Genomic DNA, 25,576 nt, shown 5'->3' on the forward strand with positions numbered 1-25,576 from the left:
GAGTTCTGTGTCCTTTTGACATGTTTTTATCATTCTTTGAGTATTTCCTTGTTTTCTGGCACAAAAAGTTTCCAGGGTCATCTACTTTCCCTGGCCTACTACTAGAATTAGTTACTTTTCCAAAAAGCCCAACTTGCCTTTTGATGAAGTGGGGGAAAGCCCCAGGTTGTTAAAAATACAGATGCCCAGGTCCACCCCTGAGATGCTGACTGAAATCTCCAAGAGTTCTGGGGTGGCTGTGAGTGGGTCTGGGCACCGAGGTGGGGCTCCAGAAGCTCTTCTTTCCTCCGGGTTGCCGGAGCTTAGGGCACACAGCTCGCTACCTGCTCAAGTGGCGACACCTGGTGGTGTTTCACAAGCCTGGACTGCCGTGAGGGCAGTCCCTTGGTTTCAGCACATGAAGGGTCTCATTGCCTTCCCTGGCCTTGCCCTGGGTCTCCTGGGATGCTGGGCTACGCTGGCTTCCTTCCTTGGTGTTCAGAGCCCCACCCTTCCACTGGTCCTGCCCTCCCTCAGCCTGGCTGCCCCTGCCAAGGCCCCAGTCTGGGAGATTCAAGCCCCAGACCTGGAGAAATGAAGGACCTTCAGCCCTTTCTGTCTCAGGACCAGGATTCCCCCACCAGGAGTTTCTGGAATCAGTAAAGATGTCTAGTGAATTATGCTGAGCTGTTCAGAGGATATGATGCATTATTAACAATTATGTTTATAGCGGATTTGTCAAGGGGCACCTGGGTGGCTCAGTCGATTAAGCGTCTGACTTCGGCTCAGGTCACGATCTCACGGTTTGTGAGTTTGAGCCCCACATCAGGCTCTGTGCTGACATCTCAGAGCCTGGAGCCTGCTTTGAATTCTGTGTCTCCCTCTCTCTCTGTCCCTTTCCCGCTCATGCTCTGTCTCTCCCTCTCTCTCAAAAATAAACATCAAAAAAAAAGGGGTTTGTCAAAACCTGGGAAATGCTTACTGTCTAACATAATAAAAGAAAAGCGTTTAAATTTTTTTTATTAAAATTTTTTTTAATGTTTATTTATTTTTGAGAGACACAGACACAGACAAAGTGTGAGTGGGGAGGGCAGAGAGAAAAGGAGACACAGAATCTGAAGCAGGCTCCAGGCTCTGAGCTGTCAGCACAGAGCCTGACAGGGGGCCCGAACCCACAAACTTCGGGATCATGACCTGAACTGAAGTCGGACGCTCAACCGACTGAGCCACCCAGGAGCCCCTAAATTTTTTTTTTTTTATTTGAGAGAGAGAGAGAGAGAGTGAGCAAGCAGGGGAGAGGGGCAGAGGCAGAGAGAGAGAGAAAGAGAGAGAGAGAAAGAATCTTAAGCAGGCTCCACGCTCAGCATGGAACCCGACTCAGGGCTCGATCCCATGATGCTGGGATCATAGCCTGAGCTGAAATCAAGAGCTGAAAAAAAGAGTTGGACACTTAACCAACTGAGCCACCCAGGCATCCCCAAAGCATTTTTTTTCCCAAAGCATTTTTATATACAACAGGGCTATACACTATTTGTTTAAAAAGATGGAAGAGAATTGTATCAAAATGTGAATAAAGGTGGACTTAACGGCAATTTGTTTTCCCTTGCATTATTTTTTTTTTCTTTAAGGCTTTTGTATTCCCTAAACTTTTTTAAATAGAGCATTTATTATTTTGATCAATAAAAAGGCTGCCCCAGGAGGCTTGCTGAACCTATGGTACCAGGGAAGGCTGGGCCAGGCCCCCACTGGCCTAGGAGCTGCAAGGCTGGAGAGTCTACTGAGGCTGTACCTTTTTTCAGGTTCTGGGGCTGTTTGAATAGTGCGAGGTCTTGGGGAGTTGTTCCATGGGGTGAAAAACAGGGCAGGCTTTCCTGGTCCATGAGAGTGTGGTGAGTAGTCCCTCTCCTCTTGGCTGGTCAGAGCTGGAATAGCTGGGGTTGAGGTGGGGGGACAGGGGTGCACCTGGGAGGAAAGAGGGCTCAGAAAGATGAGCAGCACCCCAAGACCCTCTCAGAGTTAGCTGCTGCCTGAGCCGCCTGTGGAGAAACAGTGGGGGTTGGGAGGGAGGCTCAGCTAAGCAGAGTGGCCAAGGGGGCTTTTTCCTGAAGATAGCCTTAGGCTGAGAGATAAAAAATCCTGCAGGAGGGGTGGCTGGGTGGCTCAGTGCGTTAAGCGTCTGACTCTTGATTTCAGCTCAGGTCATGATTTCACAGTTCATGGGATTGAGCCCTGCTTCGGACTCTGTGCTGACAACCCATAGCCTGCTTGGGATTCTCTCTCTCCCTCTCTCTCGGCCCCTCCCCTGCTTGCGTGCACACGGCCTCTCTTTCTCTCTCAAAATAAAAACATAAACATTAAAAGAAAAAAGAAAGACAAATCCTGTAGGAGAGGTTGAATTGTGGATTCGTTTATAGAAGCTTATGATGTGCTTTATCGGCTAACTTAATCCCCACGTGACCCTACAAGGAAGGTAGTATTGCTGTTAGTACTATCATTTTACAGATGAGGAAGGTGAGGCATGGTGAGGTTACAGATCTTGACCAAGTCCGCACAGCTTCTGAGTGGTAGGATCTGATTCCAGATTCTGTGCTTTTGACCACTTGACCATGCTGATGGGCCCCTGGGGGAGGCTTTGCCACAGGCTCCTGCAAACCTGACCCTTGTTAGAGCCTTTTTCCTAGGTGGAGGGGTAAAAGGAATAGGAAGGATGCTGGAGGTGGTGGTCCAAGGCCAATGTACTGACCTGCTGCCCTTCCACTCCCGTCTCTTCCAGGCCTCGCTGGTCTTGCAGGTGTCCTACACGCCACTCCCTGGAGCTGTGCCCCTGTTCCCACCGTCTGCGTCTCTGGAACCCTCCCCGACTCTGCCAGACCTGGATATGCTGGCTGGTGAGGAGCCCACCCTGGCAGGGCCCCTGGGAAGAAGCCCAGTAGCAGTGCTTAAGCCTGGGGGTGGGGGGGCATAGTGAGGCTTCAGGCAGCCTCTGCTGCCTTCCCCAGGTTGGAGGCTGCTCAGTCCAGAGGCGAGAAGACGCCAGTGGGTGGGGAGTGAGAGCTGCCCTCCGCCGTGCAGGAAAAGTGCCACTAGGATTAGCGTGAGGGAGCCCTCTTGGGGAGGGGCCATGTCTGGGCTGGTGCTCTGTACTGTTCAGCTCTCGGGTGGGTGGGGGCTTCAGAAGGCATGCCTGTGCTAGGATGGGGTCAGTCCCAGATGATACCAGAGGCCCCGCCCGCTCCCCAGCAGTGAATGCTGCCTGGGTCTGGCACTTAATACGCCTTTGGTGATGGCATGTGACAAAAGAGCTGGGTTTTCCTTGAAAGAGCCCTGGGCCAAATTCAGGGTACATGAGTTCCTTTCTTGCCTTTGGCGCCAAGTAGCTGTGTGACTTTGGGCTGGCCACTCTCCCTCTCTGGGCCTACAGTTTATCACTTGCGAAATGAACAGACTGAGTTAGCAAGTTGCAGGGTTGCCTCAGTTCTCTTCACCTGCTTCTGCTGGCTCGGTCAAGGGAGGATTCAGCCCAGGGTGGTTGGCTTGCCGGTGTGGGGCTGGTAAGGCCTCCATGTGGCCCAGCCTGCTTGAATGTGCAGGAAGCTCCACAGAAGTTCCAGGTGGGGACATGGTCATGGGAAAGAGCCTACAATTTCTCTCATGGTGCAGGGAGCTAGAGAGAGGCACCACATTAAAACCTGAGCGGCGCCTGGTGGGGGTGTGCCCTAGCCTGTCCTGCCCAGCCACAGTGTTGGAGCTTGGGGATAGGGAGGTCAATCTGGACTGGGGCATAGGCTGCCAGGGAGGGTAGGCGGTGGGCAGAAAGAAGGGGTGCTCTGGGGCACAGAGAGTAGGGAGAGTGAAGGGTCCCGAGTGTTCTGGGACCGCCTTGGAGATGGATCTGACAGAGTTAGGTTCGGGCCACTCAGGGAAAACTCCCAAAGGTGACATATTCCTAGTCCTGCCTGGAAGGTAGTGAGAAGGGACAGTCCCCAACAGGCATGGGAACTGTTTCTGAGCTGTTGTGCCAGGCTCAGGCAGGCAGGGAGAACAGGTTTGGATGGGGGTGCCCTAGGTTGGCTGTCCTCACCCAGCTCCCTCCTCCCCTCCTGGGGCTGTGCCCTGCCCACGTGCCAGGTGGGGGACAGAGCCGGGCTGAGACTTGGTCCCTGCTCAGTGACAGCACCGTGGACACAAGATACTCTGGAAAGAAGTGGCTGGCCCCCACGGGTGAGACACGGGCCAGGCTATCCTGATCCTGATCCTACCACCCATAACTGTCTCATTGCCGCCATCTGTCAGCTCTGGAGAGTGGGACGAGCTGGCCAGAGGGGCTGATCCTGCAGGACATGGTGGGGAGGGCTAGGGCCATTCTGTTTCCTCCCTGTTGACTAACTGGACTGACTGCCCTCAAGTTTCAGCTATTGGAAGCTCCTCTTCTTTCTCCCTCATCCATCCTGGCTCACTGATGGGGAGGGGAGGTGGGTGGTGGGTCTCAGCGCCCATGCCCTTTGGCTCCTCCATTGGCCAGGGGGCGTCCCAAGCCCAGGGCCAGAGGGACCAGCCCTTATTATCACCCTCTCCTCCCAGACACAGGAGGAGAGGAGGACACTGAAGACCAGGGGCTCACAGGAGATGAGGCAGAGCCATTAGTGGATCAGAGTGGGGCCCCAGGCCCTGGGGCTCCCGCCACCCCGAGGAAGCCGCCTTCCCATCCACCCCCCTACCACCCCGGGATCAAAAGGAAGAGAAGTGCTCCCACGTCCAGAAAGCTGCTGTCAGACAAACCACAGGACTTCCAGGTAATGGGCTGACTGTCTGACCACAGCCTCCTCTGTCCAGGCTGGGCAGTGTCCTAAGGGCTCTCCTAGGCGGGAGTCTGTGGTTCCCCGGGCCCCTGAGAGACGCTGAATGAGCAGTTCATGTGCTGGAGCTTCAGAACACAGCCCTGGTTTTGCTCTTTAAAAAAATGAGGCAGGAGTGTCACTGCAGAGATGTAGCATATCTTTACATTTGTTCTGTGATTTCCAACTACCTAGCTTTTGCTACTCAGGGTATGGTCCTTGGACCAGCAGCACGAGCAACACCTGGGAACTGGTTAGAAATGCAGACCCCCCCCACCCAGCCCTGCTGAATCAGAATCTGCATTTTAACAAGATCCCCAAACCTAGGAAGCTCTGTCTAGCTCTCTTCTTTTCTCTCTCGATCCATTCCCTTCCTTAGAGCCATGGATTCTTCAGAAAAGTCATGTGGAATCTGAATTTGTTCAAGCTCTTCACACAATAAAACTGTTAATATTAATCCTTTGACATATTTTAATCCCCAAGTTCATCCCATTTTATTTGCATTTTAATTTTGGTCCTTTGCTTATGCTTTTTCTTTTCTACAAATGTTTCCATTTTGATATAGTGACATTTAGTGACATTGAACTAAGTCTTAGAATTACTTTTCAAATTAAAAACAGGAAACTTAGCTCTTTACTAAGTGCAACAAATTGTAATAATATATTAGTTCTAAATCGTGGTAATTTAGGTGAAAGTCCTGGCTGTAACCACTATCTATGCCTGAGAGACAAAATTCTAACATTATTATTATTCCCAAGACATGTACCTACTGCTATTTTTTTCTTTTTAGAAAATTGATGTATGTTTTTTTTGTAGAAAATTTAGAAAATACAGGAAAATGAAGAGAATAAAAATCATGGTTCTACGTTTCCACTGTTATTAATAATATATTCTTCTATAGTATGGCTTTTTAACTTTTTTTAAATGTTTATTTATTTTTGAGAGAGAGAGAGGGAGAGAGAGAGAGAGAGTGAGCAGGGGAGGGGCAGAGAGAGAGGGGAAGACACAGAATCTGAAGTAGGCTCCAGGCTCCAAGCTGTCAGCACAGAGCCCAATGTGGGGCTCGAACGCAGCAACTTGAGATCATGATCTGAGCCGAAGTCAGACGCTTAATGGACTAATCCACCCAGGCACCCCTATAGTATGGCTTTTAAAAAGAAAGTATTGATTGATCTGTCAATAAGTAACTGCTGCCTAAAACTTAAAACCAGTAAACATCTTATTTTTCCTTGAAAATTGTTCTAATATTTTAAAAGTTCATGTTTTAAAATATCTTGCCTAAATGTGGAAGCACAGATATTCCTGAAACCTTATATTACTCAAAGTTCAGTGGAGAAAACTCTTAATTTATTTCTCAGAACGTGAGAAAGCATTGCATCCTATAAAGGATACAGTGGGGTTACTCCACTATGTAAGCTTGGCCTCTGAGGGAATTGTCAGTGAAGAATGTTCAAACCACTCGGATGTGCTGGTGTCGAGGTGTCTGCGGGAGGGCTTGTGCCAATGGCGGCATGAAATGATCTGGGGTCTGGGTCCTGGGCCCAGCCCTGGAATTTAATTCTGGGAGGTTCCCTGGGGCATCCTGGCAGCTCGTGTGTGGAACTATAGGATTTGATAGATACAAGGGACCTTGGTAGGAAAATACAATTGTTCTTATAATGCTCTTCCTAATTCTTATTTATTTATTTATTTATTTATTTATTTATTTATTTATTAAAGTTTATTTCTTTATTTTGAGTGAGAGAGGAGACAGACAGGGAGAGAGAGAGAGAGAGAGAGAGAGAGAGGGAGAGATTGTGAGTGGGGGAGGGGCAGAAAGAGAGGGAGAGAGAATATCCCAAGCAGGCTTTGCACTGGCTAATCCCACCAGCCACAAGACCGTGACCTGAGCTCAAAGCAAGAGCCAGACGCTGAACCGACCAAGTCACCCAGGTTCCCCCTAATTCCTTCTTCACACCCCTCTGAGAAGCCAGCAGTGATTTCTGACTCCCTTGGGGCCTGCCTGCTTTCCCCCTTCCTGATGCCCATACTTTCTCCTGGCTTTCAGATCAGGGTGCAAGTGATCGAGGGGCGCCAGCTGCCAGGGGTGAACATCAAGCCTGTGGTCAAGGTCACTGCTGCCGGGCAGACCAAGAGGACACGGATCCAAAAGGGAAACAGCCCACTCTTCAACGAGGTGGGAGGCGCTGGTTATCAGGGCTAGGACCTTGGTGGCCCTTCTGAACTGGGAGCGCACAGCAGATACCTGGCAACCACTTGTTTTTGTATATGGCGCTAACTTTGTGTGGAGAGATGTGCTGGGTTCTGAGTAGGTTATCTGTGGACCTGGAGGGAGGGTTGTAGCTCTTATTCCTGCACTGGGCTCTCGATGCTCCACATCTCTGTCATGCTGTAGGGCTAGCCACCCACCCTGTCCCTGAGATGACAGCCTCCGTGAGGTCAGGGGTGGAATACCCCAGAACTTGTCAATCCCCAGAGCTCGTTGCTGGGATGAGCTCAGTCCACACTTCTGTATGGACCAGACGTCAAGGCTGTGCGTGGTGGTCCAAGGGGTGGTGGAGAACCCCTCTCTGTCTAGCCCTGTGGTCAGCAGCTACTCATTTGTTTCCCTTTCGCCCTGGACCACAGACTCTTTTCTTCAATGTGTTTGACTCTCCCTCGGAGCTGTTTGACGAGCCCATCTTCATCACGGTATGTCTCAGGCAACAGTGTTCTCTGTTACATGTACACTCACATACATGTCCCTGTGCATGTGTGCACATGTGCGTTTCAGCGTGCGTGGACGTGTATGCCTGTCGGCATGAGTGTCAGCATTTGTGAGAAAGCAGCCATGAAGCCCAGGGGATGGGTGATGTTCAAGACCATCAAGTTCTGCCGGTCACAGAAATGCCTTTGGTAGCTCAGGTGGAGGCAGCAGTGGGGTGGGGAACCCCCACTGCTCAGGAACCCCCCCAGATGCTGTAGGTCAGGGGCCTGAAATCATTCCTGCAGTGGACACTTATTTTCATTTTATTTTGTTTGTCCATGTGCCTGCTTCTGGCCAGGATTTTCTTTTTTGGGCTTTAGCTTTTTTTTTTTTTTTTTTTGGTCTTTCTTCTGGAAGGCAGTATAGTTTAGTTGCTGAACGTGTGGGCTCGGGAGCCAAACTGTCTGTATTCTGGTTCTGCCTGTGTGTTTCGGGGTTGTGTGCTTCTGTACAAGTCCTATAATGTCTCTGTGCCTCTGTTTTTTCGTTTGTCAAAAGGGGGCAATAATACTCCCTACTCATGGGGTTCATGTGAGTGTTAAACATCTCTCAGAACAATCTCTGGAACGGAGCAAGTGCTACCTAAGTGTTGGCTGTTAACTGCTTGGGAGGGAAGAGATGTTGTGTTGGTCCTTCCTGGGCCAACATTTACTTGTAAGTGAGAGTTTTAATTTATCTTTCCCCCAGGTGGTAGACTCCCGTTCTCTCAGGACAGATGCTCTCATTGGGGAATTCCGGGTAATTATTTATTTTCCTTGAAATTGGTTAGTTCTTGCTAATTCATGTTAGTAGAAACTCTGTACATAATGTGCAGAGGCTTGTGCTTTAGGGGTCCTGTTCCTATTGGTCTGTGTAGGAGAAATATAGTTAACATTTTTAAAAAAATATTTATTTATTTTTGAAGAAGAGAGAGACAGAGCATGAGCCGGGGAGAGGCAGAGAGAGAGGGAGACACAGAATCTGAAGCAGGTTCTAGGCTCTGAGCCGTCAGCACAGAGCCCGATGCGGGGCTCGAACTCATGAGCTGCGAGATCATGACCTGAGCCAAAGTCGGGTACTTTACTGACTGAGCCACCCAGGTTGCCCCAATATAGTTAAAAAAACAAAACAAAACGATGTTCTAATGTCCTGACAAAAAGGGAAGAGAGGGAAATCTCTTCCCTTACGTCCAACAGGGGGAATTCAGCTTCTTCTGATTCGTACTGGTCCTTACATCTGGGAAGACAGCATGGAATTGGCTGTTAGGTGGCCCTCCTAATTCTGACCAGGCCCTTGCTCTGGGTTTGGAGTTGGGTCCAGATGTGGAGTCCAGGGGATCAGGGTGCGACATGGGAGAGCGGGGAGCCTGCCCCTCCGTTTGCTCCAGATCATGCAGAAGCCAAGAGTGCACTGCGGAGAACCAAGAACTGACAGTATGATTCAGCTCGCAGGAAGGCATCAGCAGGTCTCATAAAGCAAAAGCAACTAGCAATGGAGACCTTCGCGAATGGCGTTTTGATGGGTCCTTACTGATTTTCGCAGTTTTGAATCTTCAGGCATTTATCAAATGGAAGGAAGGGGTACAGGCTTATTTTAACCTCTCCATGCTATCCAAGTAAAATATGGCTCCTTCTCTGGGAAGTAATCACAAGATAGAAAACTAAGTCAGTTTTCCTGGAGAGGCAGTTTTAAAAGACTGGGATCTATCCTGAGTCCTTCTGTAATAAATGGGGTTTTATGTATTGAGTCTCTAATCTTTGAAGTATATTCTTGTTCTGAGAACCCAGAGGTTAAAGTAAAAAAATTATTTTCTTTTTTCTAATTATAAAAGTAATCCATGATAAAAAAATTTTTTTTAGGGCAGTTTTAGGTTCATAGCAAAATTGAGTGGAAAGGACAGAGTTCTCATACCTCTGGCTGCCCCCAGGCATAGCCTCCCCAGCCATCAGTGTCCTTCTGATCTATGAACTTTTAAAAAAAAATTATAAAATATAAGAAAGACAAAATAAAAAAGTAAAATCAATCTACCACCTGAAGCTACCACTCAGAGAGCACAGTTACCATTTTGCTGTGTTTCTTTTGCTCTTTCTTCCTATGCATAGATACGCTTTACCAAGCTTTGATCAAAATGTATTCTGCTTTTTTTCCCCATGTAATGTCAGCTTACGAACATTTCCCCATGTCGCCGATTTTCAAAGCATGATTTTTAATGTGACGACATAATGCACCATACTTCATTTAACGCTCCAGAGGCAAGAGTTTGATTTGTGTTTCTTGGCTTGATTTCAGATGGATGTGGGTACCATCTACAGAGAGCCCCGTGAGTCATATCCTCATCACCTTGGCCATATCCTTGCATTTTGGTTTTGGAGGCTGTTGGGGACAGCCAGTTGGGACAATCACTTTTCTTCCTTCGGGGTTTTAGAATCTAGATGTAGACTCTGATCCTGAAGATGACAGCTGCAGGAATGGAGAGAAGTCAGGCTTCCATCATCCAAGTAAAACAGGCCCTCAGGGAGATACAAGCCCCCATGTGGGTCTCCGTTGGCCCAGTCAGGGATGCTAAATCTGGAAGCCCCCAAGCAAGGGTTGCTGGTGTCACCTTCGACAGGGGTGGGCCATTTTGATAACAAGTCTAGTATTTCTCCACATCCTGCTTTCTGTTCTGGTCTGGTCACTTCCTGAGAGGGAGGCAAATGGCCGGGGGTCTGGCTTTGGTAGCCTCTTACAGTTGTTTCTGTTGACATTTCTGACTTGGACCCACATGAACGTTCGACGTGTGGCCCCTAGGTCTGCGTGAATAAATCCCTCCTCTCCCCCAAATGTAGTCGGCCCCGGGCTCCCAGATGTGGTTGCAGACTTGGACCCTTCTAATTCTGCCGTCACCAACAGACGTCATCTCTCTTAGGACACGCCTATCTCAGGAAGTGGCTGCTACTCTCGGACCCTGATGATTTCTCTGCTGGGGCCAGAGGTTACCTGAAAGCCAGCCTTTGTGTGCTGGGCCCCGGAGATGAAGCGCCGGTGAGTACGTTGCCTGGGTTGTCCTCACAGCCCCTCATCTGGCAGGAGAGGCACCAAACAAACAAACAGAAACACAACTTGATGTTTCTGATTTATTTATTTACTTTATTAAAGTTTATTTCTTTTGAGAGAGAAAGAGAGTGTGTGTGTGCAACTAGAGAAGGGATGAGAGAGAGAGAGAGAAAGAGAGCGCAAGTGGGGAAGGGGCGGAGAGAGAGGGGGAGTGGGAGAGAATCCCAGTGCAGAGCCCGATGCAAGACTCAAACTCGTGAACCTCAAGATCATGACCTGAGTGGAGGTCGGACGCTTCACCGACTGAGCCACCCAGGTGCCCGGTTTTTCTGATTTAAAAGAATGCATGGTAATTATGAGAACTGTAGAACATGTGGAGAAGTATAAGTAAAAAATGAATCACTCATAATTCTACGCCTCAGAGACAGCTGTGATTCACATCTTGTTGCATATCCTTCCAGAAGGATCTACATGTGTATTTTTCTATTTTTTTATTACTTTAAAAAATTGAGGTATTGACATAACATTGTATTTGTTTCAGGCATATGACATAAAAATTTATTATTTGTATACATTGTGAACTGATTATCATGATAAGTAAGTTAACACCCATCACCTTACATAGTTACAAAAATATTTTTTCTTGTGATGAGAAATTTTAAGATCTATTCTCTCAGTAACTTTCAAATATACAATAGAGTATTATTGACTAGAGTCTCCATGCTGTGCATTACATCCTTGTGACTTACTTATCTTGATAAATGCAAGGTTGTACCATTTGACACGCTTCGTCCAGTTCCCCGCCACCCCCCCCGCCCCCCTGGCAACCACCCATCTGTTGTATAGTTTTCTTTTTTTGCAAAAGTGAGATCATTCTCTCTATCTACTCCACCTTGAATTTTATCGGCTGAGCATATACCATTATCCTCTTTACACGCCAGTAAGTCAAGTTACAGGTTGAGAGTGGGAAGAACAAGAGAGGCATGCGGAATTGGGGAGGTAACAGCATCTTTGCATGTTTGGCCAGAAGAGAGAAAGTTTGCAGTAGTTTTGGGAGAGGAATGAGGGGTTAATTCCAGGTAAACAGAAGGGTTTCTGAGCAGACACAAGAGCGCCCACTCTGGGTTGACAGCTTTGTGGTGGGGCCCCATAATAGTCAGTGGCCTGGAAGTAGGAGGGAGGAAGGTAGATGGCGTGGGCAAGGCAGGAGCAGTGGAAGCACTGGGCTGAGGGAGCCAGGGCATCGGGACATGGCTGGTGGTGCCGGGCAGGGAGGATGCAGGGGTGCAAGGCTTAGAGCTGATGAGGGGGGCGGGCAGAGAGAAGGGAACGCACAATTTTTGAGCACCTGCAGTGTGCCAGGCTGCATTGGTTGCCTCACACTGTGACTGAGAGTTTGGAGGAGGCAGACGGGTTGAAAGCTGTCTTCAGAGAAAGGTTTCAGTGGCCACAGTTTTGCTAGAAGAAGGGCCCTGAGTGGCTGGAAGTTGAGATATGGCCATGCCTCCAGCAGCTGAAGGGGAGGGGAGATTAAGGTGCTGCTGGTGGAGGAAGGGAGCTGTGCTGGTGACTGACTTGTCCACATGGATGTTGGTTATCTGCTGGGAGAATTGGAAGGCATATAGGCAAGCGATGAGGCAGGGACTAGAGTCATCAAGGAAAGGTGACCACGCGTCCTCAGCTTGGTGGCCGGTACTGTGGGAACCAGGGGAGAGAGTGGCACATGCGGTGGTGTGGACTTGCAGATAAAAGAGAAGGTGGAGTGATGGTGGGTGCACGTGCAAGGTGTGGACTTCTCTTCCCAGCCTGTGACAGCCAGGAGAGGGAGAGGCGAGAGTGGGGAAAGCGGATCTCTAGGTACAAGAGCGGTGGGAGGTGGAGTCGCCCAGGGAAAGCCACTAATCATGGAGGCGGAGGGCAGGTTCCACGAGGACGTCAGGAATAGGGGTTGGCTGATGACAAAGGCTCAGGAAACCACAGTGGGGAGGGTTAGGGGATGGAGAACCCAGGGTTCTGTGCCGTGCAGGGGGCTGATGGTGCTCAGGTGGACAAGCTCCGCCCTCCCAAAGGCACCTGTCCCTTCTTCTCACCCCACAGTCCAGCCCTGTCCTTCTGTAGCACCTCTCTCCAGACATTGTACAATCTTGCTCTTCTCGTGGCATCTCTGAGCCTGTTACCCTTTTCTAAAACATTTCTTCCTCCTCTTCCTATTAATTGTAACCTTGCTCTTTCCTGATGAAGCCACTTCTTTTGAAACTCAGACAGAAGCCCCCACTTTCTGCTCCGACTCTCCATGGGTTCTGGAATGTCAGGAACAGCCACCTTTCACTTCCCACTGCAGCCTCCCGGCCAGCAGCTTTCCCAACTTCGGTGCTGCCTCCTCCTTCAAACGCTGCCTCGATGATTGATTCCCCCTCTTCTGGGCTGTTACTCACCCCTGGCACAGACAGAGCTGGTCCAGGGACATCTCTGCTTGCGGATTCTCATCTTTGCCGTTGTCCCGAGATGTGACGTGTCCTCGCTGATGAGCCACCAATATCTGATTTTATTTCCTTTAAGACCCTGAGCTCCGAAATCCCTCTCTCCGCTGCTCTCTTTCTGCCTTTTTCCTCCCTCACCCCTGCTGAATGACAGTCCTTCCTCCCTGGCATTACAGCCCCCCCTGACTCCTCTCGGATTTCCCAGTCCATCAGTGTCCTCCTGCCATGCTTTCCCCTCCTCCAGGCTGGACGGACCCCACCCACCTCCATCACAGTTCTCACCATGTGCTTACTGGCCCCACAATAGGGGGTTCTGCCACACCTCATGACTCCACCATCCCCTATTGTCTGTACCACTCCTTGGTCAGTTTGGGTGACAGAGGTCACCTGGAGGTGCTGGCTAGATGAACCTGGGGGCTACCAGCCTCTTCTTTTACTTGGGTGTTCTTTACTCATTCCATTCTCCACAGTGGCTGTTTCCAAACTTTGCTGTCTTTCCTAAGCCCCAACCTCCGCCTCCTTGGAGAGGCAGGGTTGCACAGCAGTGAAGGATGTGAGCTCCTGGAAGCTCCCTGGTTCCTCATTCCTGACTTCATTTGTCTTCCCTCCCTTCCCCATCTTCCCGCCTCCTTTGCCATGTTCTCGAGTCCTCTGCCATCTTGTTCTACGTGCTCCTCCTGGTGTCTCCTCTTCTGCCCTTTGGTCTGTACCAGGCCCAAGATGTCCCTACCTTCGAACACCCTCACTTTCACTCATTGCTCCCCATCCCTCTTCTCCAAACTGCTTGCAGCTCGCTTCCAGGAATTGCCAACTTCTTCAGGGAGTACGCTGTGTTGTTGTTCTCTACTCCTCTCCTAACTGCTCATTCCTCCTCCTCATCACTAGGATTCCTGCCACCTTCTTTCCCTGAAACCACGTGCTGGAGGGTCACTGTTGCCAACCTCCAGGGGCTCTTCTCTGCTATTAATCCTCTCTGTTCCTCCACAGAGTTTGATTCTAGAGCCCATAGCTTATTTCAAACTCTCTTCTCCTTTAGCATTGGTGATTCTCCTGATGCTTCCCCCCCCCCCCCCCCCCCCCCCCCCCGCTTTAAAAATATGGATCTTTGGGGCGCCTGAGTAGCTCGGTCAGTTAAATGTCTGGCTTCGGCTCAGGTCATGATTCCATGGTTCCTGGTTTCGAGCCCTATGTGGGGCTCTGTGCTGACATTTCAGAGCCCAGAGCCTGCTTCCGATTCTGTGTCTCCCTCTCTTTCTGCCCCTCCCCTGCTTGCGCTCTCTCTCTCGAAAATAAACATTAAAAAAGTTTATAAAAATATGGATCCTTCAAATTCAGTGGCTCAGTAAAATTCCTTTGCCTGCCTCTTCACTGTCTCTTTGACTCTCACTTTCCAGGAGCCCATCTCTTTCCACCTGAGACTCCTAAGTTGCTCATCTCCAGCTTGGATCTTCCGAACTTCAGACACTAGGTTTTTTTTTTTTTTTTTTTAAGTTTGTTTGTTTATTTTGAGAGATGGCGAGAGTGAACACAAGCAGGGGAGGAGCAGAGAGAGGGAGAGAGAGCATCCCAAGCACTGACAGTGCAGAGCCCAACGCAGGGCTCTTTCTCATGAACTGGGAGATCATGACCTGAGCCAAAATCAAGAGTCAGATGCTTAACCGACTGAGCCACCCAGGCGCCCCAGTTTCAGTTGCTTTGTAAGAAAGCTGCATTAACATGTCCCTGAGGCCCCTCTAACTTAACATATAAAAACCCAGGATTATCTGCTGCACGCTCCTCACAACTGCTCCCATCCTGTGTGAGGTGACATCTTAGGAAATGACTGTCATCCACTCAGTTCCCCCAAAAGCTAGAGGCCTGATTTCATTTCTCATCCCTCAGTCAATCCACATGCAAGGGGTTGGTCAGTTTTGTTGGCGTGACAACCTCAGTGCATGCTTCTCTTTCCCATCCCAAGACCAGAGTGACCAAGGTCATACTCCCCTCACGTCTCCCCTGGGCCCCTGTGTGAATTAAGATATAGGTTCAGCTGCTGTAACAAAGACACCCTAAATAATAGGTGTTAAGGAGGATAGAAGTGAATTTCTTTCTGTCATAAATGCCTGGGTACGCGGTCCAGAATTGGCTTGGTGCTTCCACAGTGACCAGAGACCCAGGCTCCTGGTCTTTGCCCTGCTGTCTTCATCATGAAGCTTCCATCTCATGGTTCAAGAGGGTTGCTCCAGTTCCCGTCATCATGTCTGTATTCCAGTCAGTGGAATGGAAGAGCAGGATCTTGCTTAAAGGTGCTCTTTCCCTGAGATGGTGAGCTCCATGGAGGCGGGACCTCTGACTACCTTGTTCACTGCTGCATCCCTCCCCCTTCAGCGCAACCTAGTAGCCACTCACTGAATACTTGTTGACTGAACGAACGGAGCTTAGACCTGTCACGTCTGCACTCTTGTTAATGGGTGGAGTGAGAAGGAGACTGAGGTTCTTGAATACCCGCCGTGTGCCGCATGCATTTACACGTTACTGAAGTTGATTTTCCTAGCAGTCTGCAAGGTCGGTGTTACTGTTTCCACCGTCCAGGTGAGGAAGCAGAGTCTCAAGGGAGGAACCTGCCTGAGATCACATGTTAGTAAGCAGCAGGGCCAGATCTACCTTTGTTCAAATCGCACCATTTAAGGGGTGTTGGTTGAAGTAGAGAAAATACTGGGCTCAAGTGCGTATTTGGTTATATTGTAGCTGGAGAGAAAGGACCCCTCTGAAGACAAGGAGGACATCGAAAACAATCTGCTCAGGCCAACTGGCGTGGCCCTTCGAGGAGCCCACTTCTGCCTGAAGGTCTTCAGAGCTGAGGACTTACCACAGAGTGAGTCTGGTGTCCTCCCTGGGTTGGGAGATTGTAAGTGGGGGACCCTGGGCTGGGGAAGCAGTCTTTGAGATGTTGGAAGGGCTCAGTGTCTCCACAGATGAAAAGCATCCATCCACTTGGTGACCCATCATGCCCTTTGCGTGGGACTGTCCTGGTTTCGGCACGGAGAGTCCCACAGCCTGGGGAACCCCTCAGTCCCTGGCCAACTGGGGAAGTGTCCTCATCTTTCCAAGAAAGAGTGACAGGGTGGCCACTGCCTGGTTGCTCACAGTGACTGGCCCTGCACTGGGCCCACCCTGTGTGCTCAGGAACTGCTGGAGGAATTATGCTGAATATTTCAGAGCCATAGGTTTCAATCTGGGCCGCACGTTAGAGTCTCCTGGGACCTTTAAAGGTGTACAGACACCGGGGCCCCACCTCCAGTGTTTTGTATTGATTAGGTTTGGAGTAGGGCTCACACACGGGTCGTTTTCAAAGTGGCTCACTGTTTTGAAGCATGTGTTAGCATAATCAAGCCAATTTCTGTCCATAGAAGAGTCACTGAGAGCGTTTGCAACTTAGATCCCTGTTTATAAGTTTTGCATAAAGCTAATTATTTGAAGTTTTGCTTAAACTTTGACTAATGACTTAAAAAGAGAAATGCACTCTTTCTGTACAAACTGAATTGTACCAGAATCAAGGAGAAAGCCTTTGAGTAAGTAATGGGTTTTAAATGGGCATTAAAATGCATGCTTCAAAACATTCTGCATTTATTGGTTGAAACTAGGCAGAAGTGAGATTGGTGAGCTCCTGCAGGGGGCTGGGGAAATAGAAATGTTGGCTTTGTTCAAGGTGAATGTGCTTTATATTTAATTCTCTGCAGTCTTGTTTAAATATAAATAAAGCAAAGTAAGTGGGTACATAGGACATGAGTATTTGCTAATTGTTATCTGTTGTATTCATGTAGACAGCAGCTGGTATGTAATCTGTACCTGCCTTTCCCCTCATTCATATACACACTAACATCTATACATGCCATAAGTATACATGTGCACATATCTATTTATCTGTGTATACATTTGCAAATAATATAACTAACTCAGTAAAATATTGATTTGGAGTAGCATAGACTAAAAATTGTTTTTTTAAAAAAGCAGAAGTGACTTATTGGTTAAGGTCAGGTAAATCACTGTGCTAAGAGACATAAAGGAAAATGTGGAAACAGGCCACCAGTTATGGGATATTATTATAACAACTTCCAGTCTTTTTCTGGATTGTTAATTGCCCTTAGTGATGTGGATTGCTAATCAATCAATCAGTCAGTCCTCACTCCGTTATCTTTTGGGTCTATACAGAAAGCCCTTGAGAGCAGGGGCCAGTGAACAAGCTGTTGGGGCAGGATAAAGAAGCAGTGTGTGCCCTCAGGAGCTGCTGCTCTGGGAGTCCCCGGGCTGAGGGGGTGCCACTCCCTCAGGGAGTCCCAAGACTGTCTGGAGACAGTAAGGTGGAATGCTGGGGTTTTGGTGGTCGGACAGCAGGCGGGCAGTGACCAGAGTGTTCTCCCCAGTGGATGATGCCGTGATGGACAATGTGAAGCAGATCTTTGGCTTTGACAGTAACAAGAAGAACTTGGTGGATCCCTTCATGGAAGTCAGCTTTGCAGGGAAAATGGTAAGAAGCAAGGAAGCAGGAGGATTCTCTCCGGAGGGTGACGGCTGGGTGTGTCTGTGGATGGGTGCTGAGCAGAGTAAAGGACAAGGTGAGGGGGCACACTGCCCTTGGTGCTGCCCATAGAAGGCGTGCACGGGGCGACTGTTTGGAGGATGCACGGTGAGGCACTCATCACGGCCTGGCTCTCTGGGGCTGCCCGGCACACACACGTGGGCGGGTCTGCTTGGGGTATCCGAGATGGATACATAGGTGATAGACACGGCGAGGACAGACAGGCAGTGGGTAGATAGAGGAGTATTTGGGAGAAAATGAAGCAATAGAATGGAAACCAGATGTGAAGTCATAAAGGTAGGGAAACTTAAAAAGCAATAAAAACATAGTGATTATTTTTAAAAAGTCATGGCAGGGGTTGAGTGGAGAAAGTCCACTTTGGTAGGGGCCCTAGGGGTGACAGGCACCTTTCTTCCTCGCAGCCCACCTTCCTGCCCAGCATCAGGGCTGTTGCTGCGGGCTCCCTCCCTCCAGCCCATCCCAGGCAGGCGGGCACTCTTGCGGCCTCCTCTGCCCATCCTGCGGGCTCTCCCTGGCAGCTGGGCCACTCCCAGGCTTCAGCCTCACCCCTCCACAGAGGACTCCCACAGCTCTGTTTAACTCTGACCCCCACTTCAGCCCCAGACCTCCACAGGCCTCTGCACAGCTCTATCTGCTGCCCCTTGGGCCCTGGAGAAGAGTCCTCTTCTGCCCAATATGCCCTCTATCAGGAGCCTCCCTCCTAAGCAGGTACCGACGTCAAAGGGAGAAGACATGGGCCTTGATTCTTCCTTCGTTTTAAACCTCCTTATGCCAAACATGCCACCCTAGCTTTTGATTTCAAACATGTCCCAAGGCCCTTCCTTCCCCTGTGCCCACTGTCGTCTCTTCCCAGGACCACACAACAGCTTTGGGTTTCATTCTCTTCTCTGGGTTCTCCCCAGAGAAAGCCGCCAGAATAATTAGTCTAAAACAGCCCTGTTTGTGCAATGAATTTCAAACGTATAATCCGGCTGATAAGGTGCTGTGCATCTGAACTTTCTCACCTGGTCTCCATGGCTTAAGTCAGCTGCTATGGTATCTGTGCAAGTGGGAGAATGGCGCCCCCTGCCGGGAACATGCAGCTCTGCAGCCCCTGCTGGAGCGTGGCCTCGTGCAGGGTTTCAGCCCCAGGGGCTCCCTTCCTGCATCCTCCTGTGCATACAAACTACATTGCTCACACAGCGGCCTTGTGTTCTCTCATCTGTCCTGCCTCTTCCTTCCCTTCAGGGTCACACTTCTAGGCTTTGCACATGGCTGTGCCCTTCCTTCACTCCCCGCCCCAAGTCCAGCATCTCTTAATGTTCAGCTTCCCTAAGGTCCCAGGCCTGATGCGCTAAGTCATCGGGGCTCTAGGGTGTCCTGGGCCCTCTTTTAGCAGGTTTTCCATCTCATTACAGTAGTTGTTAGCATCCGTTTCTCTCACTTGTGGGTAAAAGCCTGATCCCAATCATATTTAGTCCATAACCTCAAAGCAGAGACTGTGGTGGAAATGGTGGGAAAATGACATATCAGGTGGGTGCAGACTGCCCCCGTTCTCAGAAGCCCTGGCAGGGAGCTTCTGTGTCCCAACCACAGGGGTTTGGCAAGGGTGGGGTCATGGCCCTCTGAGGTCGTGCCAACCTTGTGGATAGTGCCACCTGCCGTAGAACCAGGGTTGGGAGAGTTGAGTCACATGGCTTGGATGTTAGCGGGAAAATTGGAACAAGGCAGAGAAGAAGGGCTGAGAGTCTGAGCTGGGTGGCAGGAGGGTGGGTGCGAGGCAGTGGGCTTACCCTTCCCTCCCTAGGCAGAGGTGGGGAGTGGGGGAGACAACCCATGGGTGTCACAGGACAATTGCAGAGAAGTTTTAAAAAATAATACACACCAAAAGGTGAGGGTGGTGTGGGTTCCCATTCACACAGCACTTTGCCATTTTCCTTTCTCGTAATCTCTTCTTAGATTCATTTTGAAAAGGAGCAGGGTCTGCCAGCCCATCCCATGGACAAAAGGAGGCCCTGGGATGGGGGTGGGGTGGAGGGAGAGGGACGTGTCCTATCATCTGATGCCCAGATCCACTCCCCACCTTTTGTTTCTTTTCTCTTTTTATTACTGACATACATGTTTACTAATGCATTTTGAAAATTACAGAAAAAAGTAAATAAAATGACCCATAATGCACCACACAAAGTTCATCTTTGGTGCCCATCTTTCCCGTGATTTTCCTGTGTGTAGATGATAGACATTTTTCTGATTCTTTACTTTGAATATTTTAAAACATCAAGTTAGAAGAGTTAACACCCATGCACTGGTATGACTTCCACTTAGGTGAAGCACTTGCTAACACTTTGTCACATTTACTTTCTGTATATAGATACTTTTTTTCCCCCTGGGCAATCATTTGAAACCTAGTTGCAGGCTGTACTCCTAAAGGCTTCAGCATGCATCTCCTGAGAAAAAGAAAATTCTTTGTAACAAAATTCTTTGTAGCTACAGTAATATTATCAGACCTATGAGGTCAACAATCATTCCCTAATATTATCCCATACTGGCTCATATAAATTTACTCTGATCATCCCCCCAAATTTCCTTTAGAGCTGGCTTAGTGTGCTGATTGAAGACCTAACTGTAATTCACGCTCTGCATTTGGTCCTTGGGCCTCTTTATTTTAGTCTCTTCTGTAACAGCCCCTCCTGCCTCCCTTCCCCTAACCATCCCCCCGCCCCCACCCCGACAAACATAGTTTTTCTTACCCCATGATATTGACTTTTTTGAAGAGTCCAGGCCGTTTGTCCGTGTTCTGGATCTGTCTGATTGTTTCCTTCTGGTGTTGTTTAACTTGTTCCTCTGGCCCTGTATTTCCTACAAACTGGAAATTAGGTGTTGAGGCCAGACTAGATTCAGATTCAGTATTTTGGCAAGAATGTGTCACACATGATGTTGTGTACATCGTACTGCATCATAACAGGAAGAGAGGTGAGGTTGTCCCACCACTGGTGATGATTGTCTGATCATTTGCTTGAGATAGTGTCTCCAGAACACCCTCTTGTCAAACGACATGCTCCCTTTTGTACTTTGCAAGTAACTGTGGGCGATGTCTTGGCACTGTGTATCTTGTTTCCCAGCAGCTTCTTACCTAATGGTCCATGCAGCCATTGACCTCCTTGCCGGAATAAGTCATTTACTTGGGGTTGCAAAGTGGTGATTTTCTCATTATCATTCCTTCTCTCTTTACAAGCTAGTGTTTTGCTGGAAAGAAGAGCTTTCCTCCTCCTTGGCCCTTTTGAGCATTACTTATAGACCTCAATACTTTTTATTAATTCAGTGTGTGAAAATCCGTCATGACTGTGTTGGATGTATGAACTGTCCTCAAGTTGGCCATTGGGGGCCCCTTCAAGCTGGCTCCTCCATCCTGAGCCTAACTCAGGGTCTCAATGAAAATGTATGTGGGAGAGGTAACTCCGATTTTAAACTCTTTCACGCAGAGGTGTAAATGCTCACTGTGGGTCCTCACCCAAGTGCTGTGTTAGTGTGGGTTTGGGATCGGGGTCTGATGCCCTGTACTTGGCCACAGGAAGGACTGTAACAGAATAAATGAAAGCAAGAAGGAAGGGGAAAGGTGTGGCTGGATAGGCCTGTGGGACACTTCTTCCAAAGACTGGGATTAATTTCCGAATTTGACAGATGAGGAAGGTCACATCTCAAGATTGTTTTTATTCCACTTTCCTCCAAATGGTAGGGTGCTTTGATGGTGGTGAGAACCGAGACTGACCTCCCTTCAAATTTAATGGCTTTTTTTTGGAGCTGAGTTTCAGAGTTCTGGGGCTCCTGGCTACTCCTGGGTCCACACAGCACCTTGACCTCCCAAGGTCGTTTGTTCTGAGATGCCCTTGGCTGGCCCTGGGGGTTTTTCTAGGTAGGTGCACATGTTTGTGGGATGTGATGGAGGTAGGGGACCTGGCCAAAGCAAGGGGCTATATATAAAGCTGATTGGTGACTGGGCTTCTGCAAGAAGCCCCCAGAAGGAAGAGGCTTATTGTGGCGGAGGCAGTTGAGACCCTCCCTTTTGAAAGCTTCAGCCTGTTGGACACCCCTGGCAGTCCCCAGGCCTCTATCTCACCCTCTCTCTCCTCCAGCTATCTGAACTGCCTGTCTCATTCTTTCTGTCCCTCTCTCTTAGCCTGCCAGTATGTCACTTTTTCTCACTACATCCTAATCTGGAGTCCTGGAGTTTTGCCCTCTGTGTGCCCACTCACCCCAGTCTGGGTCTCATTGCACTTCCACTTATGGACACTTGGCGGCACTATTATTCAAGATGTGAACCATACCTGATTTTACACACACACACACACACACACACACACACACACACACACACATTCTTGGTAGTATATGAGAAGGAAAGGAAAGGTACTTGGGGGGTAGGGTGGGAGATTTTCAAGGAATTTTTTTTCTGAACTCAAGAAAAAAACCTACCAATTATAAAAAAATTGAAAAAAAATCAGAGAAAATAAAAGAAAATGAAAAGAATTAACCATATTTCTGTACCCCACATCACTCTGGAGATAACCACTGTTAACATTTGTGGGTATTTCCTTGTAGTGTGTTTTTCTCTCTAGTGCTTTCACTCCCAAACCTCCACTCCCCCACTGGAAAAAAATTGGATTCAGAGTTGATTTTCATTATTTGTGGATATTTGCAAATTCACCTACTCGCTAAAAAATTTTTTAAAAATTTATTTATTTTGAGAGAGAGAGCAGAGGAGGGGCAGAGAGAAAGGGAGAGAGAGAATCCCAGGCAGGCTCCGACCTGTCAGCGTGGAGCCCGACGTGGGGCTCGAACTCACAAACCGTGAGATCATGACCTGAGCTGAAACCAAGAGTTGGATGTTTAACTGACTGAGCTACCCAGGTACCCCTATTTGTAATCCTAAAATTTATAGTCATGCTGCTTCATGATTATTTGTGGTCTGTGCAGTATGACTGAGGCCCACGTTGCCAGCTGATTTGGAACAATGTGACCCTGCCTTTTTGTCTCCGTTCTCATCCTGTAATTAAGTGTCCTTTTCTTGGTCTGCCTGGTGTTGTGTTTTTCACATTTTTGTGCGCGTTATTGGTGAGTTGACTGTTTAAAATGCTCCCCTAGCGTAGTGCTGTAGTGTAGTGTAGTGCTCAAGTGTTCCTCTGTGTAAAAAGGCTGGGTGTACCTTATAGAGTAAAGATATGTTGCATTCAGACATGAGTTACAGTGACGCTGACTGCGAGTTCAATTTTTTTGTGTGTGAGTTCAGTGTTAATGAATCAACAGTATATATGAATTTTTTTTTTAAATGACCATTCATGCTTTTTATTGACAAATGTCAGGATGGCTTTCTGATTAAATCAAGAAACAACAACACATCTGACTGTGTAATTTTGGTGTCAGCTCACTGTTTTGTAAAATTCTTTTTTTTTTAAATGTTGATTATGGAGAGACAGACAGAGCATGAGCATGGGAGGGGCAGAGAGACGGGGAGACACAGGATCCGAAGCAGGCTCCAGGCTCTGTGCACAGAGCCTGATGCGGGGCTCGAACTCACAAACCACGAGATCATGACCTGAGCTGAAGTCGGATGCCCAACCGACTGAGCCACCCAGGTGCCCCTATTTTGTAAAATTCTTTGGTAGACCACCCATAAATTATTAGGTGATATTTTTCTTTTTTTAGTGTTTATTAGATATTTGCTTCATATTATATATCACCAGCAATTTTATTGCTATGTTCTTATCTAATTCCTATATAAAAGCTGTATAATATCAGAGAAACTATTAAACAATTTTAGGTTATAATAAGTTACAAATGTTCTTTTCAACTTTTTAAAAAAAAATTTTTTTTTTAACGTTTATTTTTGAGACAGAGAGAGACAGAGCATGAATGGGGGAGGGGCAGAGAGAGAGGGAGACACAGAATCGGAAGCAGGATCCAGGCTCTGAGCCATTAGCCCAGAGCTGGACGCGGGGCTTGAACTCACGGACCGTGAGATCGTGACCTGAGCTGAAGTCGGATGCTTAACCAACTGAGCCACCCAGGCGCCCCATCAACTTCTCTTTTTTAAAAAAATTTTTTAAAATTTACATCCAAATTAGTTAGTATATAGTGAAACAATGATTTCAAGAGTAGATTCCTTAATGGCCCTTACCCATTTAGCCCATCCCCCCTCCCACAACCCCTCCAGTAACTCAGTTTGTTCTCCATATTTATGAGTCTCTTCTGTTTTGTCCCCCTCCCTGTTTTTATATTATTTTTGTTTCCCTTTCCTTATGTTCATCTGCTTTGTCTCTTAAAGTCCTCATGTGAGTGAAGTCATATGACATGTCTTTCTCTGACTGACTAATTTCACTTAGCATGATACCCTCCAGTTTCATCCACGTAGTTGCAAATGGCAAGATTTCATTCTTTTTGATTGCTGAGTAATACTTCATTGTGTGTATGTGTGTGTGTGTGTGTATATATATATATATATATATATATATATATATATATATATACCACATCTTCTTTATCCATTCATCCATTGATGGACATTTGGGCTCTTTCCATACTTTGGCTATTGTTGATAGTGCTGCTGTAAACATGGGGATGCATGTGTCCCTTCAAAACAGCACACCTGTATCCCGTGCATAAATACCTAGTAGTGCAATTGCTGGGTCGTAGGGTAGTTCTATTTTTAGTTTTTTGAGGAACCTCCATACTGTTTTCCAGAGTGGCTGCACCAGCTTGCATTCCCATATATGAATTTTTTTAACTTTTATTTATTTTTGAGAGAGAGAGACAGAGAGAGCGGGAGACACAGAGTCTGAAGCAGGCTCTAGGCTCTGAGCTGTCAGCATAGAGCCTGACTAAGCACACGAACCCATGGACTGCGAGATCATGACCTGAGCCAAAGTTCGACACTTAACCAATTGGGCCACCCAGGTGCCCCACAACAGTATATATTAAATAAGAATCCTTAAACAGAAACACACATAACACAAGGTTATGTATTGATTAGTTGAGAAAACTGTTGTGACAGAGGCTGATAGGAGCCTAACCCTGTATTTCCCCCAGAACAGTGGCTTAATATTCACAAATTCAATGTTCTCGGTGATTTATAGAATATGTAACTACCATCAACAACAAGAATCAATTCTATCTACTCAGCTTGGTAAACTATTTTTATAGTCTAGTATTTTCTTAGGCTATTAAACAGCCTTTGAAATAAATTTTTGAAGACTGTATAATATTCCATTAGATGATTATGACATAACATTTAACCTATTTTGGGATAACTTTTTTGTTGTAGTTGCTAGTTTCATCTTTTATGAACATCTCTGTGCCAAATCAGTGTGCAGGAATCTTTCTTCATACTCAGATTGTTTTTTCTATAGAGAAGTTTCTAGAACGGGGCAGAGGGCATGCTTATTTTTCAGTATTTGATACAGATGGCCAAATAGCCCTCCAGAACGGTCATATGAATTACACTCTATCAGGAAGTAAAAGAGGGTAAAACAGAAAAAAGGCTTAGAGACAAAGGAGGAGGAAGAGGAAGAGGGGAAGAAAGAGGGGGAGGAAGCTTGGTGCTGGCTCAGCTGAGTGTGTGGGGAGTGGAGCAGAGTGTGGGAAGGCTGTTGGGGTCTTCCAGGGCCAGAGGCAGTGCTGGCCTGGGTGTGGCGGGGAGACCTGCTATGTTCAGGCTCCCAGACCCACAGCCCAGGGTGGCCAGGTGGAAACACCTGCTGTGCAGGGTGTCTTCAGCAACTTGGGGCCAAAGCTGAAGCAGGCCCTGAGGGCATTCCTCCTGGGAGTGTGGGGAGCACACACATCGCTCCTGTGCCTTCTTGTACCAGGGAGCTGAGGCACGGTATCGGCAGGATCTCTCTGCTGTGTCCGGTTAGAGTCCTTTCTTTTCCTTTTATTTAAAAATTTTGGTCATCAAATATTTGGGTTA

At 48.0% G+C, this 25,576-nt stretch overlaps 1 protein-coding gene across 7 annotated transcripts in view; it reads left to right on the plus strand.

Annotated features, from left to right (window-relative positions):
• Positions 1-25,576, plus strand: part of DYSF (dysferlin) — a 224,646-nt gene that overhangs the window by 57,559 nt on the left and 141,511 nt on the right. For all 7 annotated transcript variants that reach the window (XM_042932648.1, XM_042932652.1, XM_042932650.1 and 4 more), the window contains exons 5-14: positions 2,753-2,867; positions 4,108-4,200; positions 4,561-4,772; positions 6,862-6,990; positions 7,443-7,505; positions 8,248-8,298; positions 9,829-9,859; positions 10,448-10,563; positions 15,783-15,909; positions 17,459-17,562. In XM_042932648.1, the coding sequence (XP_042788582.1) occupies positions 2,753-2,867; positions 4,108-4,200; positions 4,561-4,772; positions 6,862-6,990; positions 7,443-7,505; positions 8,248-8,298; positions 9,829-9,859; positions 10,448-10,563; positions 15,783-15,909; positions 17,459-17,562 (1,041 nt within the window). The remainder of the gene's footprint in view (positions 1-2,752; positions 2,868-4,107; positions 4,201-4,560; positions 4,773-6,861; positions 6,991-7,442; positions 7,506-8,247; positions 8,299-9,828; positions 9,860-10,447; positions 10,564-15,782; positions 15,910-17,458; positions 17,563-25,576) is intronic.

This window comes from Panthera leo, chromosome A3 (assembly GCF_018350215.1).
Source record: "Panthera leo isolate Ple1 chromosome A3, P.leo_Ple1_pat1.1, whole genome shotgun sequence".
Classification (NCBI taxonomy): domain Eukaryota; kingdom Metazoa; phylum Chordata; class Mammalia; order Carnivora; family Felidae; genus Panthera; species Panthera leo.